The following is a 15,920-nucleotide window of genomic DNA, read 5'->3' on the forward strand; positions in this document are numbered from 1 at the left end:
ACCCAGCTGATGGGGAGGAGTGGTCCACGTCCCAAGGGCCAGGGTCCAAGGGACGGTGAGCTTGGTGCTTGTGGTCCCCTGGAGCCAGTGTTTAAACCTCGATGCTTCATTGCAGGTGAGAGTCTGGGCTCGGAAGCAGGCGATGGAGGCTGGACAAGGAGATTACGCCTTAGAGACTGTGGGGAGGCTCCTGCACTTCTACGAAGAGAAGTTTCAGATCCTCTACCCTCTGAGGAAGTTAGGTGGGTGTGGGTCACCTCTCATTGACTCCCAATAATCAGATTGTCCAAACAACCGACACGGTCTACATTCCCAGCACTGGGCACTTCACCTGTCTTGCAAGTGGTAGATGGAGTGGTCAGACACAGAGTGATGTCCCTCTACGCCGTCCCATCACACACTCCCGGGGTCAGACACAGAGTGAAGCTCCCTCCACACCGTCCCATCACACACTCCCGGGGTCAGACACAGAGTGAAACTCCCTCTACACCATCCCATCACACGCTCCCGGGGTCAGACACAGAGTGAAGCTCCCTCTACACCGTCCCATCACACACTCCCGGGGTCAGACACAGAGTGAAGCTCCCTCTACACCGTCCCATCACACACTCCCGGGGTCAGACACAGAGTGAAACTCCCTCCACACCGTCCCATCACACACTCCCGGAGTCAGACACAGAGTGAAACTCCCTCTACACCGTCCCATCACACACTCCCAGGGTCAGACACAGAGTGAAACTCCCTCTACACCGTCTCATCACACACTCCTGGGGTCAGGCACGGAGCTGAGGTATGTTGTTACATGCAGTGGATACGATGGGTCCCACTGGACCTGTTACCCGGTGAAATCTCCCTTCATCCTCATGACCCTCCCTGGCCTTTGTTTGTTTGTTTGTTTGCTTGTCAATTTAACAAAACAGTGTCGAATAAGCCCCTCTGGACCTTCGAACCATATCACCCCAGCATCCCCACAACACCGAGTTTACCCTAATCTAATCACGGGGAAATTCACAATGACCAGTTAACCTACCCTAGACGTCTTTGGAATGTGGGGTGCCCCACGGAATCCATGGGGAGTATGTAGAGACTCCCTACAGAACAGGCTGGAATTGAACTCAGAACTCAGAACCCAGAACCTTGATAGTAACAGCGTAGCACGAGCCGCCGCACTGTCAGGATGCCCGTCACTGGCAAAGCCGAGTCAGCTGTAGCAGCTACCAGTACGTGCACAGGAAGATCCCACAGGTAGTGAGCCGCCGCTGGCGGTGACTTCCGTTACGTTATTTGTCAGACAGGTGACTGGAGTACTTGGAGTACCGTCAGCAGCTTTGTGTTCATTGTCTAAGAAAGGTTGCACCAGCATTGGAATGGGTTCGTGAGAATGATCCTGGGAACGAAAGAGTTAATTTACGAAGAGCATTTGATAGCCTGTACTCACTGCGGTTAAGGAAAATAGGGGGGCATCTCACTGAAACTTTTCGTACATTGAAAAGCCTAGATAAAGTGGACGTGGAGAGGATGATTCCAATCACGGGGTACAGCCTCAGAACAGAAGGATGTCCCTTTCAAACAGAGATGAAGAAGAATTTCTTTAGCCAGAAGGTGGTGAATCTGTGGAATTCATTGCCATAGATGGCTGTGAAGAGCAAGTCATTGGCATAGGCTCTGGATTAGTAGGAGTGTCAAAGGTGAAAGCAGGAGAATGGGGTCGAGAGGGATAATAAATCAGCCATGGTGAAACGGCAAAGCAGACTCGATGTTCCTACGTGTTAGGGTGTTACGTACAATCCTTTGTTTCACTATCTGGGATCTTCATCCCCTGTTGGGGAGGCGGAATCTGGCCAGGCGAGACTGGGCTCGCATGTGTGCATGTGGTTGCCTTCTGACTCATGGGAGTTCCCTCCCTGCACAGACCTGGTGGCCGTGCCCTGTTTCGAGAGTGGTGCGATGGAGAACTGGGGGCTGGTCATCTTCAGGGAGATAAACCTCCTCTTCCAGCCCCAGGAGGACTCAGAGAGCACCAGACAGGACCTGCAGCTTGTTCTAGCCCATGAGCTGGTACATCAGGTAGGCCTGAACCAGGAGTACGTCCTACACCGCCCTCTCACACATTTCCCCCACACCGTCCCGTCACACACTTCCCTCACACTGTCCCGTCACACACTTCCCCAACACCGTCCCCTCACACACTTCCCCCACACCGTTCCGTCACACACATCCCCCACACCGTCCCCTCACACACTTCCCCCAAACCGTCCCGTCACACACATCCTCGACACCGTCCCCTCACACACTTCCCCCAAACCGTCCCGTCACACACATCCTCCACACCGTCCCCTCACACAATTCCCCCACACCGTCCCGTCACACACATCCTCCACACCACCCGTCACACACTTCCCCCACATCGTCCCGTCACACACTTCCCTCACACCGTCCCATCACACACTTCCCTCACACCGTCCCATCACATACTTCCCCAACATCGTCCCGTCACACATTTCCCTCACACCGTCTCCTCACACACTTCCCTCACACCGTCCCGCCACACACTTCCCTCACACCATCCCATCACACACTTCCCCCACACCGTCCCCTCACACACATCCCCCACACCATCTCCTCACACCATCCCATCACACACTTCCCCCACACTGTCCCGTCACACACTTCCCTCACACTGTCCCATCACTCACTCCCCCAAACCGTCTCCTTACACACTTCCCTCACACCGTCCCGTCACACACTTCCCCCACACCTTCCCGTCACACACATCCTCCACACCGTCCCCTCACACACATCCCCCACACCATCTCCTCACACCATCCCATCACACACTTCCCCCACACTGTCCCGTCACACACTTCCCCCACACCGTCACGTCACACACATCCTCCACACCGCCGGTCACACACTTCCCCCACATCGTCCCGTCACACACTTCCCTCACACCGTCCCATCACACACTTCCCTCACACCGTCCCATCACATACTTCCCCAACATCGTCCCGTCACACACTTCCCTCACACTGTCTCCTCACACACTTCCCTCACACCGTCCCGTCACACACTTCCCTCACACCATCCCATCACACACTTCCCCCACACCGTCCCCTCACACACATCCCCCACACCATCTCCTCACCATCCCATCACACACTTCCCCCACACTGTCCCGTCACACACTTCCCTCACACTGTCCCATCACTCACTCCCCCAAACCGTCTCCTTACACACTTCCCTCACACCGTCCCGTCACACACTTCCCCCACACCGTCCCGTCACACACATCCTCCACACCGTCCCCTCACACACTTCCCCAACAACGTCCCATCACACACTTCCCTCACACCATCCCATCACACACTTCCCCACACCGTCCCCTCACACACATCCCCCACACCATCTCCTCACACCATCCCATCACACACTTCCCCACACTGTCCCGTCACACACTTCCCCCAAACCGTCCCGTCATACACATCCTCCACACCGTCCCCTCACACACTTCCCCCACACCGTCCCATCACACACATCCACCACACCGCCCGTCACACACTTCCCCGACATCGTCCCGTCACACACTTCCCTCACACCGTCCCATCACATACTTCCCCAACATCGTCCCGTCACACACTTCCCTCACACCGTCTCCTCACACACTTCCCTCACACCGTCCCGTCACACACTTCCCTCACACCATCCCATCACACACTTCCCCCACACCGTCCCCTCACACACATCCCCCACACCATCTCCTCACACCATCCCATCACACACTTCCCCCACACTGTCCCGTCACACACTTCCCTCACACTGTCCCATCACTCACTCCCCCAAACCGTCTCCTTACACACTTCCCTCACACCGTCCCGTCACACACTTCCCCCACACCGTCCCGTCACACACATCCTCCACACCATCCCCTCACACACTTCCCCAACACCGTCCCATCACACACTTCCCTCACACCATCCCCTCACACACTTCCCCCACACCGTCCCCTCACACACATCCCCCACACCATCTCCTCACACCATCCCATCACACACTTCCCCCACACTGTCCCGTCACACACTTCCCCCAAACCGTCCCGTCATACACATCCTCCACACCGTCCCCTCACACACTTCCCCCACACCGTCACGTCACACACATCCTCCACACCGCCGGTCACACACTTCCCCCACATCGTCCCGTCACACACTTCCCTCACACCGTCCCATCACACACTTCCCTCACACCGTCCCATCACATACTTCCCCAACATCGTCCCGTCACACACTTCCCTCACACTGTCTCCTCACACACTTCCCTCACACCGTCCCGTCACACACTTCCCTCACACCATCCCATCACACACTTCCCCCACACCGTCCCCTCACACACATCCCCCACACCATCTCCTCACCATCCCATCACACACTTCCCCCACACTGTCCCGTCACACACTTCCCTCACACTGTCCCATCACTCACTCCCCCAAACCGTCTCCTTACACACTTCCCTCACACCGTCCCGTCACACACATCCCCCACACCGTCCCGTCACACACATCCTCCACACCGTCCCCTCACACACTTCCCCAACACCGTCCCATCACACACTTCCCTCACACCATCCCATCACACACTTCCCCACACCGTCCCCTCACACACATCCCCCACACCATCTCCTCACACCATCCCATCACACACTTCCCCACACTGTCCCGTCACACACTTCCCCCAAACCGTCCCGTCATACACATCCTCCACACCGTCCCCTCACACACTTCCCCCACACCGTCCCATCACACACATCCACCACACCGCCCGTCACACACTTCCACGACATCGTCCCGTCACACACTTCCCTCACACCGTCCCATCACACACTTCCCTCACACCGTCCCATCACATACTTCCCCAACATCGTCCCGTCACACACTTCCCTCACACCGTCTCCTCACACACTTCCCTCACACCGTCCCGTCACACACTTCCCTCACACCATCCCATCACACACTTCCCCCACACCGTCCCCTCACACACATCCCCCACACCATCTCCTCACACCATCCCATCACACACTTCCCCCACACTGTCCCGTCACACACTTCCCTCACACTGTCCCATCACTCACTCCCCCAAACCGTCTCCTTACACACTTCCCTCACACCGTCCCGTCACACACTTCCCCCACACCGTCCCGTCACACACATCCTCCACACCATCCCCTCACACACTTCCCCAACACCGTCCCATCACACACTTCCCTCACACCATCCCCTCACACACTTCCCCCACACCGTCCCCTCACACACATCCCCCACACCATCTCCTCACACCATCCCATCACACACTTCCCCCACACTGTCCCGTCACACACTTCCCTCACACCGTCCCATCACTCACTCCCCCAAACCGTCTCCTTACACACTTCCCTCACACCGTCCCATCACACACTTCACTCACACCGTCCTGTCACGCACATCCTCCACACCGTCCCCTCACACACTTCCCCCATACTGCCCCGTCACACACTTCCTCCACACCGTCCCCTCACACACTTTCCCAACACCATCCCATCACACACTTCCCCCACACCGTCCCCTCACACACTTTCCCAACACCGTCCCGTCACACACTTCCCCCAAACCGTCCCGTCACACACCTCCCCCACACCGTCCCCTCACACACTTCCCCCACACCGTCCCCTCACACACCTCCCCCTCACACACCTCCCCCTCACCATCCCGTCACACACTTCCCCCACACCGTCCCGTCACACACTTTCCCCGCAACGTCTCCTCACACACTTTCCCTGCACCATCCCATCGCATACTTCTCCCACACCATCCCGTCACACACTTCCCTGACACCGTCCTGTCACACACGTCCCCCGCACCGTCCCGTCACACACTTCCCCCGCACCGTCCCGTCACACACTTCCCCAAAACCGTCCCGTCACACACATCCCCCGCACCGTCCCGTCACACACTTCCCCCACACCGTCCCCTCACACACTTTCCCAACACCGTCCCGTCACACACTTCCCCAACACTGCACCCTCACACACTTCCCCCACACTCGTCCCGTCACACACATCCCCCGCACCGTCCCGTCACACACTTCCCCAGCACCGTCCCCTCACACACTTTCCCAACACCGTCCCGTCACACACTTCCCCAACACAGTCCCGTCACACACTTCCCCAACACCGTCCCGTCACACACTTCACCCACACCATCCCGTCACACACATCCCCCGCACCGTCCCGTCACACACTTCCCCCGCACCGTCCCCTCACACACTTTCCCAACACCGTCCCATCACACACTTCCCCAACACCGTCCCGTCACACACATCCCCAACACCATCCCGTCACACACTTCCCCCACACCGTCCCCTCACACGCTTCCCCAACACTATACCCTCACTCACTTCCCCAACACCGTCCCTTCACACACTTCCCCCACACCGTCCCATCACACACTTCCTCCACACCGTCCCGTCACACACTTCCCCAACACCGTCCCCTCACACACTTCCTCCACACCGTCCCCTCACACACTTCCCCAACACCGTCCCGTCACACACATCCCCCGCACCGTCCCGTCACACACATCCCCCGCACCGTCCCGTCACTCAATTCCCCAGCACCGTGCCCTCACACACTTTCCGAACACCGTCCCGTCACACACTTCCCCAACACAGTCCCGTCACACACTTCTCCAACACCGTCCCGTCACACACTTCCCTCACACCATCCCATCACACACTTCCCCCACACCGTCCCCTCACGCACATCCCCCACACCATCTCCTCACACCATCCCATCACACACTTCCCCCACACTGTCCCGTCACACACTTCCCCCAAACCGTCCCGTCATACACATCCTCCACACCGTCCCCTCACACACTTCCCCCACACCGTCCCGTCACACACATCCTCCACACCGCCCGTCACACACTTCCCCCACATCGTCCCGTCACACACTTCCCTCACACCGTCCCATCACACACTTCCCTCACACCGTCCCATCACATACTTCCCCAACATCGTCCCGTCACACACTTCCCTCACACCGTCTCCTCACACACTTCCCTCACACCGTCCCGTCACACACTTCCCTCACACCATCCCATCACACACTTCCCCCACACCGTCCCCTCACACACATCCCCCACACCATCTCCTCACACCATCCCATCACACACTTCCCCCACACTGTCCCGTCACACACTTCCCTCACACTGTCCCATCACTCACTCCCCCAAACCGTCTCCTTACACACTTCCCTCACACCGTCCCGTCACACACTTCCCCCACACCGTCCCGTCACACACATCCTCCACACCGTCCCCTCACACACTTCCCCAACCCCGTCCCATCACACACTTCCCTCACACCATCCCATCACACACTTCCCCACACCGTCCCCTCACACACATCCCCCACACCATCTCCTCACACCATCCCATCACACACTTCCCCACACTGTCCCGTCACACACTTCCCACAAACCATCCCGTCATACACATCCTCCACACCGTCCCCTCACACACTTCCCCCACACCGTCCCGTCACACACATCCTCCACACCGCCCGTCACACACTTCCCCGACATCGTCCCATCACACACTTCCCTCACACCGTCCCATCACACACTTCCCTCACACCGTCCCATCACATACTTCCCCAACATCGTCCCGTCACACACTTCCCTCACACCGTCTCCTCACACACTTCCCTCACACCGTCCCGTCACACACTTCCCTCACACCATCCCATCACACACTTCCCCCACACCGTCCCCTCACACACATCCCCCACACCATCTCCTCACACCATCCCATCACACACTTCCCCCACACTGTCCCGTCACACACTTCCCTCACACTGTCCCATCACTCACTCCCCCAAACCGTCTCCTTACACACTTCCCTCACACCGTCCCGTCACACACTTCCCCCACACCGTACCGTCACACACATCCTCCACACCGTCCCCTCACACACTTCCCCAACACCGTCCCATCACACACTTCCCTCACACCATCCCCTCACACACTTCCCCCACACCGTCCCCTCACACACATCCCCCACACCATCTCCTCACACCATCCCATCACATACTTCCCCCACACTGTCCCGTCACACACTTCCCTCACACCGTCCCATCACTCACTCCCCCAAACCGTCTCCTTACACACTTCCCTCACACCGTCCCATCACACACTTCACTCACACCGTCCTGTCACGCACATCCTCCACACCGTCCCCTCACACACTTCCCCCATACTGCCCCGTCACACACTTCCCTCACACCATCCCATCACACACTTCCCCCACACCGTCCCCTCACACACATCCCCCACACCATCTCCTCACACCATCCCATCACACACTTCCCCCACACTGTCCCGTCACACACTTCCCCCAAACCGTCCCGTCATACACATCCTCCACACCGTCCCCTCACACACTTCCCCCACACCGTCCCGTCACACACATCCTCCACACCGCCCGTCACACACTTCCCCCACATCGTCCCGTCACACACTTCCCTCACACCGTCCCATCACACACTTCCCTCACACCGTCCCATCACATACTTCCCCAACATCGTCCCGTCACACACTTCCCTCACACTGTCTCCTCACACACTTCCCTCACACCGTCCCGTCACACACTTCCCTCACACCATCCCATCACACACTTCCCCCACACCGTCCCCTCACACACATCCCCCACACCATCTCCTCACACCATCCCATCACACACTTCCCCCACACTGTCCCGTCACACACTTCCCTCACACTGTCCCATCACTCACTCCCCCAAACCGTCTCCTTACACACTTCCCTCACACCGTCCCGTCACACACTTCCCCCACACCGTCCCGTCACACACATCCTCCACACCGTCCCCTCACACACTTCCCCAACACCGTCCCATCACACACTTCCCTCACACCATCCCATCACACACTTCCCCACACCGTCCCCTCACACACATCCCCCACACCATCTCCTCACACCATCCCATCACACACTTCCCCACACTGTCCGGTCACACACTTCCCCCAAACCGTCCCATCATACACATCCTCCACACCGTCCCCTCACACACTTCCCCCACACCGTCCCGTCACACACATCCTCCACACCGCCCGTCACACACTTCCCCGACATCGTCCCGTCACACACTTCCCTCACACCGTCCCATCACACACTTCCCTCACACCGTCCCATCACATACTTCCCCAACATCGTCCCGTCACACACTTCCCTCACACCGTCTCCTCACACACTTGCCTCACACCGTCCCGTCACACACTTCCCTCACACCATCCCATCACACACTTCCCCCACACCGTCCCCTCGCACACATCCCCCACACCATCTCCTCACACCATCCCATCACACACTTCCCCCACACTGTCCCGTCACACACTTCCCTCACACTGTCCCATCACTCACTCCCCCAAACCGTCTCCTTACACACTTCCCTCACACCGTCCCGTCACACACTTCCCCCACACCGTCCCGTCACACACATCCTCCACACCGTCCCCTCACACACTTCTCCAACACCGTCCCATCACACACTTCCCTCACACCATCCCCTCACACACTTCCCCCACACCGTCCCCTCACACACATCCCCCACACCATCTCCTCACACCATCCCATCACACACTTCCCCCACACTGTCCCGTCACACACTTCCCTCACACCGTCCCATCACTCACTCCCCCAAACCGTCTCCTTACACACTTCCCTCACACCGTCCCATCACACACTTCACTCACACCGTCCTGTCACGCACATCCTCCACACCGTCCCCTCACACACTTCCCCCATACTGCCCCGTCACACACTTCCTCCACACCGTCCCCTCACACACTTTCCCAACACCATCCCATCACACACTTCCCCCACACCGTCCCCTCACACACTTTCCCAACACCGTCCCGTCACACACTTCCCCCAAACCGTCCCGTCACACACTTCCCCCACACCGTCCCCTCACACACTTCCCCCACACCGTCCCCTCACACACCTCCCCCTCACACACCTCCCCCTCACCATCCCGTCACACACTTCCCCCACACCGTCCCGTCACACACTTTCCCCGCAACGACTCCTCACACACTTTCCCTGCACCATCCCATCGCACACTTCTCCCACACCATCCCGTCACACACTTCCCTGACACCGTCCTGTCACACACGTCCCCCGCACCGTCCCGTTACACACTTCCCCAAAACCGTCCCGTCACACACGTCCCCCACGCCGTCCCGTCACACACTTCCCCCGCACCGTCCCGTCACACACTTCCCCAAAACCGTCCCGTCACACACTTCCCCAACACCATCCCGTCACACACTTCACCCACACCAGCCCGTCACACACATCCCCCGCACCGTCCCGTCACACACTTCCCCCGCACCGTCCCCTCACACACTTTCCCAACACCGTCCCGTCACACACTTCCCCAACACCGTCCCGTCACACACGTCCCCAACACCATCCCGTCACACACTTCCCCCACACCGTCCCTTCACACACTTTCCCAACACCATCCCGTCACACACTTCCCCAACACCGTCCCGTCACACACATCCCCAACACCGTCCCGTCACACACTTCCCCCACACCGTCCCCTCACACGCTTCCCCAACACTATACCCTCACTCACTTCCCCCACACCGTCCCATCACACACTTCCTCCACACTGTCCCGTCACACACTTCCCCAACACCGTCCCCTCACACACTTCCTCCACACCGTCCCCTCACACACTTCCCCAACACCGTCCCGTCACACACATCCCCCGCACCGTCCCGTCACACACTTCCCCCGCACCGTCCCCTCACACACTTTCCCAACACCGTCCCGTCACACACTTTCTCAACACCGTCCCGTCACACACATCCCCAACACCGTCCCGTCACACACTTCCCCCACACCGTCCCCTCACACGCTTCCCCAACACTATACCCTCACTCACTTCCCCAACACCGTCCCTTCACACACTTCCCCCACACCGTCCCATCACACATTTCCTCCACACCGTCCCGTCACACACTTCCCCAACACCGTCCCCTCACACACTTCCTCCACACCGTCCCCTCACACACTTCCCCAACACCGTCCCGTCACACACATCCCCCACACAGTCCCCTCACACACTTCCCCCACACCATCCCCTCACACACCTCCCCCTCACACACCACCCCTCACCATCCCATCACACACTTCCCCCACACCGTCCCGTCACACACTTTCCCCGCAACGTCTCCTCACACACTTCCCCCACACCGTCCCGTCACACACATCCTCCACACCGCCCGTCACACACTTCCCCGACATCGTCCCGTCACACACTTCCCTCACACCGTCCCATCACACACTTCCCTCACACCGTCCCATCACATACTTCCCCAACATCGTCCCGTCACACACTTCCCTCACACCGTCTCCTCACACACTTGCCTCACACCGTCCCGTCACACACTTCCCTCACACCATCCCATCACACACTTCCCCCACACCGTCCCCTCACACACATCCCCCACACCATCTCCTCACACCATCCCATCACACACTTCCCCCACACTGTCCCGTCACACACTTCCCTCACACTGTCCCATCACTCACTCCCCCAAACCGTCTCCTTACACACTTCCCTCACACCGTCCCGTCACACACTTCCCCCACACCGTCCCGTCACACACATCCTCCACACCGTCCCCTCACACACTTCCCCAACACCGTCCCATCACACACTTCCCTCACACCATCCCCTCACACACTTCCCCCACACCGTCCCCTCACACACATCCCCCACACCATCTCCTCACACCATCCCATCACACACTTCCCCCACACTGTCCCGTCACACACTTCCCTCACACCGTCCCATCACTCACTCCCCCAAACCGTCTCCTTACACACTTCCCTCACACCGTCCCATCACACACTTCACTCACACCGTCCTGTCACGCACATCCTCCACACCGTCCCCTCACACACTTCCCCCATACTGCCCCGTCACACACTTCCTCCACACCGTCCCCTCACACACTTTCCCAACACCATCCCATCACACACTTCCCCCACACCGTCCCCTCACACACTTTCCCAACACCGTCCCGTCACACACTTCCCCCAAACCGTCCCGTCACACACTTCCCCCACACCGTCCCCTCACACACTTCCCCCACACCGTCCCCTCACACACCTCCCCCCTCACACACCTCCCCCTCACCATCCCGTCACACACTTCCCCCACACCGTCCCGTCACACACTTTCCCCGCAACGACTCCTCACACACTTTCCCTGCACCATCCCATCGCACACTTCTCCCACACCATCCCGTCACACACTTCCCTGACACCGTCCTGTCACACACGTCCCCCGCACCGTCCCGTTACACACTTCCCCAAAACCGTCCCGTCACACACGTCCCCCACGCCGTCCCGTCACACACTTCCCCCGCACCGTCCCGTCACACACTTCCCCAAAACCGTCCCGTCACACACTTCCCCAACACCATCCCGTCACACACTTCACCCACACCATCCCGTCACACACATCCCCCGCACCGTCCCGTCACACACTTCCCCCGCACCGTCCCCTCACACACTTTCCCAACACCGTCCCGTCACACACTTCCCCAACACCGTCCCGTCACACACGTCCCCAACACCATCCCGTCACACACTTCCCCCACACCGTCCCTTCACACACTTTCCCAACACCATCCCGTCACACACTTCCCCAACACCGTCCCGTCACACACATCCCCAACACCGTCCCGTCACACACTTCCCCCACACCGTCCCCTCACACGCTTCCCCAACACTATACCCTCACTCACTTCCCCCACACCGTCCCATCACACACTTCCTCCACACTGTCCCGTCACACACTTCCCCAACACCGTCCCCTCACACACTTCCTCCACACCGTCCCCTCACACACTTCCCCAACACCGTCCCGTCACACACATCCCCCGCACCGTCCCGTCACACACTTCCCCCGCACCGTCCCCTCACACACTTTCCCAACACCGTCCCGTCACACACTTTCTCAACACCGTCCCGTCACACACATCCCCAACACCGTCCCGTCACACACTTCCCCCACACCGTCCCCTCACACGCTTCCCCAACACTATACCCTCACTCACTTCCCCAACACCGTCCCTTCACACACTTCCCCCACACCGTCCCATCACACATTTCCTCCACACCGTCCCGTCACACACTTCCCCAACACCGTCCCCTCACACACTTCCTCCACACCGTCCCCTCACACACTTCCCCAACACCGTCCCGTCACACACATCCCCCACACAGTCCCCTCACACACTTCCCCCACACCATCCCCTCACACACCTCCCCCTCACACACCACCCCTCACCATCCCATCACACACTTCCCCCACACCGTCCCGTCACACACTTTCCCCGCAACGTCTCCTCACACACTTTCCCCGCACCATCCCGTCGCACACTTCTCCCACACCATCCCGTCACACACTTCCCTGACACCGTCCTGTCACACACGTCCCCCGCACCGTCCCGTCACACACTTCCCCAAAACCGTCCCGTCACACACGTCCCCCACGCCGTCCCATCACACACTTCCCCCGCACCGTCCCGTCACACACTTCCCCAAAACCGTCCCATCACACACATCCCCCGCACCGTCCCGTCACGCACTTCCCCCACACCGTCCCCTCACACACTTTCCCAACTCCGTCCCGTCACACACTTCCCCAACACCGTCCCCTCACACACTTCCCCCACACCGTTCCGTCACACACATCCCCCGCACCGTTCCGTCACACACTTCCCCCGCACCGTCCCCTCACACACTTCCCCAACACCGTCCCGTCACACACTTCCCCAACACCGTCCCCTCACACACTTCCCTCATACCGTCCCATCACACACTTCCCCCACACCGTCCCGTCACACACTTCCCCCACACCGTCCCCTCACACGCTTCCCCAACACTATACCCTCACTCACTTCCCCAACACCGTCCCTTCACACACTTCCCCCACACCGTCCCATCACACACTTCCTCCACACCGTCCCGTCACACACTTCCCCAACACAGTCCCGTCACACACTTCCCCAACACCGTCACGTCACACACTTCACCCACACCGTCCCGTCACACACATCCCCCGCACCGTCCCGTCACACACTTCCCCCGCACCGTCCCCTCACACACTTTCCCAACACCGTCCCGTCACACACTTCCCCAACACCGTCCCCTCACACACTTCCTCCACACCGTCCCCTCACACACTTCCCCAACACCGTCCCGTCACACACATCCCCCGCACCGTCCCGTCACACACGTCCCCCACACCGTCACCTCACACACTTCCCCCACACCATCCCCTCACACACCTCCCCCTCACACACCACCCCTCACCATCCCGTCACACACTTACCCCACACCGTCCCGTCACACACTTTTCCCGCAACGTCTCCTCACACACTTTCCCCGCACCATCCCGTCGCACACTTCTCCCACACCATCCCGTCACACACTTCCCTGACACCGTCCTGTCACACACGTCCCCCGCACCGTCCCGTCACACACTTCCCCAAAACCGTCCCGTCACACACGTCCCCCACGCCGTCCCATCACACACTTCCCCCGCACCGTCCCGTCACACACTTCCCCAAAACCGTCCCGTCACACACTTCCCCCACACCGTCCCCTCACACACTTTCCCAACTCCGTCCCGTCACACACTTCCCCAACACCGTCCCCTCACACACTTCCCCCACACCGTTCCGTCACACACATCCCCCGCACCGTTCCGTCACACACTTCCCCCGCACCGTCCCCTCACACACTTTCCCAACACCGTCTCGTCACACACTTCCCCAACACCGTCCCGTCACACACTTCCCCAACACCGTCCCCTCACACACTTCCCTCATACCGTCCCATCACACACTTCCCCCACACCGTCCCATCACACACTTCCCTCACACCGTCCCGTCACACACATCCCCAACACCGTCCCGTCACACACTTCCCCCACACCGTCCCCTCACACGCTTCCCCAACACTATACCCTCACTCACTTCCCCAACACCGTCCCGTCACACACTTCCCCCACACCGTCCCCTCACATGCTTCCCCAACACTATACCCTCACTCACTTCCCCAACACCGTCCCTTCACACACTTCCCCCACACCGTCCCATTACACACTTCCTCCACACCGTCCCGTCACACACTTCCCCAACACCGTCCCCTCACACACTTCCTCCACACCGTCCCCTCACACACTTCCCCAACACCGTCCCGTCACACACTTCCCCCAAACCGTCCCGTCACACACATCCCCCGCACCGTCCCGTCACACACTTCCCCCACACGGTCCCCTCACACACTTTCCCAACACCGTCCCGTCACACACTTCCCCAACACTGTCCCCTCACACACTTCCCCCACACTCGTCCCGTCACACACATCCCCCGCACCGTCCCGTCACACACTTCCCCAGCACCATCCCCTCACACAATTTCCCAACACCGTCCCGTCACACACTTTCCCAACACAGTCCCGTCACACACTTCCCCAACACCGTCCCGTCACACACTTCACCCACACCATCCCGTCACACACATCCCCCGCACCGTCCCGTCACACACTTCCCCCGCACCGTCCCCTCACACACTTTCCCAACACCGTCCCGTCACACACTTCCCCAACACCGTCCCGTCACACACATCCCCAACACCATCCCGTCACACACTTCCCCCACACCGTCCCCTCACACGCTTCCCCAACACTATACCCTCACTCACTTCCCCAACACCGTCCCTTCACACACTTCCCCCACACCGTCCCATCAGACACTTCCCCCGCACCGTCCCGTCACACAC

The 15,920-nt window shown here is 59.4% G+C and overlaps 1 protein-coding gene across 5 annotated transcripts in view; it reads left to right on the top strand.

Annotated features, from left to right (window-relative positions):
* Positions 1–15,920, top strand: part of LOC140211277 (aminopeptidase N-like) — a 90,732-nt gene that overhangs the window by 22,960 nt on the left and 51,852 nt on the right. For all 5 annotated transcript variants that reach the window (XM_072281003.1, XM_072281014.1, XM_072280991.1 and 2 more), the window contains exons 5-6: positions 116–242; positions 1,913–2,067. In XM_072281003.1, the coding sequence (XP_072137104.1) occupies positions 116–242; positions 1,913–2,067 (282 nt within the window). The remainder of the gene's footprint in view (positions 1–115; positions 243–1,912; positions 2,068–15,920) is intronic.

Source organism: Mobula birostris, chromosome 2, assembly GCF_030028105.1.
Source record: "Mobula birostris isolate sMobBir1 chromosome 2, sMobBir1.hap1, whole genome shotgun sequence".
Classification (NCBI taxonomy): Eukaryota; Metazoa; Chordata; class Chondrichthyes; order Myliobatiformes; family Myliobatidae; genus Mobula; species Mobula birostris.